This window comes from Octopus bimaculoides, chromosome 4, assembly GCF_001194135.2.
Source record: "Octopus bimaculoides isolate UCB-OBI-ISO-001 chromosome 4, ASM119413v2, whole genome shotgun sequence".
Lineage (NCBI taxonomy): Eukaryota > Metazoa > Mollusca > Cephalopoda > Octopoda > Octopodidae > Octopus > Octopus bimaculoides.
The window spans coordinates 145275517-145278957 of record NC_068984.1 but is presented as its reverse complement, the minus strand read 5'-3'; the positions used below and the strand labels follow the sequence as shown (position 1 = coordinate 145278957).

General features: G+C 40.8%; 1 protein-coding gene across 2 annotated transcripts in view; it reads right to left on the bottom strand.

Annotated features, from left to right (window-relative positions):
• The window catches only part of LOC106878757 (uncharacterized), a 401005-nt gene that overhangs the window by 9883 nt on the left and 387681 nt on the right, over positions 1-3441 (bottom strand). For both annotated transcript variants that reach the window (XM_052967581.1, XM_014928079.2), the window contains exon 4: positions 1133-1255. In XM_052967581.1, coding sequence (XP_052823541.1) covers positions 1133-1255 — 123 coding nt within the window. The remainder of the gene's footprint in view (positions 1-1132; positions 1256-3441) is intronic.

Below are 3441 nucleotides of genomic sequence, written 5' to 3'. Positions count from 1 at the left end.
GGACAGGTAGATAGATAGATATATAGATAGATAGATAGATAGATAGATAGATAGATAGATAGATAGATAGATAGATAGATAGATAGATATAGATAGATAGATAGATAGATAGATAGATAGATAGATAGATAGATAGATAGATAATGAATAACTATTATTGGAAATCTATTTTAGTGATTATAATTCAACTCGGCTGATTATCACTGCCGAATGAAAAGGGATAATTTGTGAAGACACAGCATGTAATTATTCCTAAATACCCTCCCATCTACCCAGCTCGCCTCCCTAACTATCCAGGCCACATTTGACAATCACATGGCGACTCATGTGAGATCTGAGATATATGAATCGCATCTGTAACATTCATTGACAACAATGGGGTTTTGTCGTCTGCCTGCCACCCAAGCATTATATGCTGTTTGTCATACCGCCATTATTACTGGCTGTTAATACATATTCAATAGAGCTTATTTGCTGTATACAAATGATGTAGACAGCAAAGACCTGTTCTGCTCTGTGGACAATGTAAGATTTTGTTATTTATTATTATTAAGGCAGCGAGCTGGTAGAATCGTTTGCACGCCGGGCAAAATACTTAGCGCCATTTTATCTGTCTTTACGTTCTGAGTTCAAATTCCGCCGAGGTCGACTTTGCCTTTCATTCTTTCGGGATCGATAAATTAAGTACCGGTGGAGTACTGGGTCGACGTAATCGACTCATCCCCTCCCCCAAAAGTTCAGGCCTTGTGCCTAAAGTAGAAAGAATTAATATTATTATTATCTTCGTAGTTGTTGTGTGTATGTATGTAAAGCAGCGAGGAGACAGAATTGTCACCGTGCCGGATAACACGCTTAACGGCATTTTTCCGGCTCTGTACGTTCTGGGTTCATATTTCGCCAAGGTTGACTTTGCCCTTCATCCTTTTGGGGTTTATAGAATTAGTACATTGCAGAACACCGGGGTTGATGTAACCCCCTCCCTCAAAATTGCTGGCCTTGTGGCACAATTTGAAACAATTTGAAACAATGTGCGTGCGTGCCTGTGTGTGTATGTGCGTGTGTGTGTGCGTGTATTAATATGGGTGCATAAACAGATTTTATACGTGTGTACCGAAACATTGTCGTGACTTACCTGTGTGTCGACTGTCTGGTATTCTTGTAAGTCAATTTTGTTAGCAACAAGGGTGACTTGTATGTCAGGAGGAGCGTATCGAGTGACATAGTTTAACCAGGCGGGTATGGCTTCAAAAGATTTCTAAAAGACGAGAAAATCCAACAAAACAAGAAAATGGTGAGAAGACGGTTGTAACATGGACGATGAGTTCAATGAATGAGATGGGAAAACATTGAAATAGATAGCTTGGCTCATTTATAGACCACAGATAATTCTTTGTTGAGGTGTCTGGCAATGTATGTGTGTGTGTGTGTGTGTGTGTGTGTGTGTGAGCGTATAGAAGAGAGAGAGAAAATATGTTTACGTCTGTGTGTGTGAGAGAGAGAGGGGGACAGACAGAGAAAATGTCTGTATGAGTGTGTGTAAATAAAGAGATAGACATGAGAATGTGTGTTCGTGTGTATGGGAGAAGAGAGAGAGAAAGAGAATGTGTGAGCGGGTGTGTGAGAAATAGAGAATATGTGTGTAGGTGTGTAAGAGACGGATGGAGGGGGAGAATGTTTGCTCGCATGTGTGTGTCAGAGAGAGAGGGGGCGGGAGAGAGTCCACTATATATTTCCCAGAAAGAACATCCACAGAGCTATTTTTTATCTATTTCTCTTTATTTTTCCTTTTCTTGATGAAAGACAATTAAACCGAAACGTAAGAACATTCCTATAACATTTTTCATTCCAGTGTGAAACTAATATATTAACTTTGTATTTTAGTTGTTCTTCCGTGTTGTTTATAAAAATACTTTTCTTAAGGGACAGTCATTGTCATTGATGTTGATGTTGTTTAGACCGCAGGTCAGCTCTGATCGATCTCTGAACAAGCGATGAAGGTGCGTGATCCACTGTTTAAGAAGTTGCACATACGATCGTTAGATTGTGGTGTAGATCCGAGGACCGGGCGGTGTGTTGTGTTCCCGAGCAAAATACTGCATTCCAAATTGCTCCAGTCCACTCAGCTGTGAACAAGGTCCAACAATAGCTGTGACGTTAACCTTGCGACAGACTAGCGTCCCGTTCAGTGGTGGGGGAGTATAATCTCAGTCACTTATTAAGCCGTGGAAACTGAGTGAAGCTCCGGCCTTAAGAATCTTGGGACTCGTAGCAGAGCTAAGTAGACAAAATTGTGATATTCACGTTTTAAGTTGTGAGAGGTATCGGCTGTAGTATTGAGTGGTGTTGTTAATGATGCAGCGGTATTGGCTGTAGTGTTCTAATCATTCCTTTGCTCTGATAAATAATTGATACAATATTAATGAAGATACGTATCACTAAATGGAAGGTCATCGAATATTTGTATTCATAGAATTACTAAACAACAAATGGATATTTAAGTCAGATCTGGGGGCGATGCGCATAACTCCCGCTGCAGGATTTCACACAATCCTCTGATCCTTGAGTTGATGTTGTTGCAAGCATCCACACCAAATCCTCACTCTCCTTCGCGCTAGTTCTTTTTTTTACTTTTCTTTTCTTTTTTTTTTCCATGAAACAAAGACATGCAGATACAGGCGTTCCCCGCTACGAAAGCGTTACAGACATGCCTCTCATTACGAAAGCGTTGTGCTGATTAAAATTCCGAGATAATCATAGAAGTTAATGACCATAAGGGGAAAAAAGAGAGTGAGAGGATATGCGTTTCGAATTAGGGAACTTAGGGTAAAGAACCCCTTCGGTCATGAATCACAATAGGATTGAACCTAAAATGTTCCCCTCCAAAGCACAAGCCTGGGCAAGGTTGTTTATGGAAGACCAGCAGTCACCCATGCATACCAGCCTCCTCTTCTCTCCATGTTACTGATGTTATCCAAGAGAAAAGCAAAGGCCGATACAGCTTCGCACCAGTGACGTCGCATCTCATTTTCACAGCTGAGTGAACTGGAGCACAAAATACTAGCACATTCAGGGATTGACCAGCCATAACAATCTCACTGCAATGGTAAGTAGAGAAAATTATACAGAGATTATGGGAACTACTACTACTACTACTACTGCTGCTGCTGCTACTAATCTTCTGACAGCATTATGAAAAACGATGATAATTAAATATAATTTTTTTCTGTCTTTTTCTTTTTTTCTGCTCTAGGTACAAGGCCCGAAATTTCGGGAGAGGGGACCAGTTGTTTAAATCGACCCCAGTACGCAACTTGTACTTAATTTATCAACCCCGAAATGATGAAAGGCAAAGTCGACCTCGGCGGAATTTGAACTCGGAACGTAAATACAGACGAAATACCACTAAGCATTTCGCCCGGCGTGCTAACGTTTCTGCCAGCT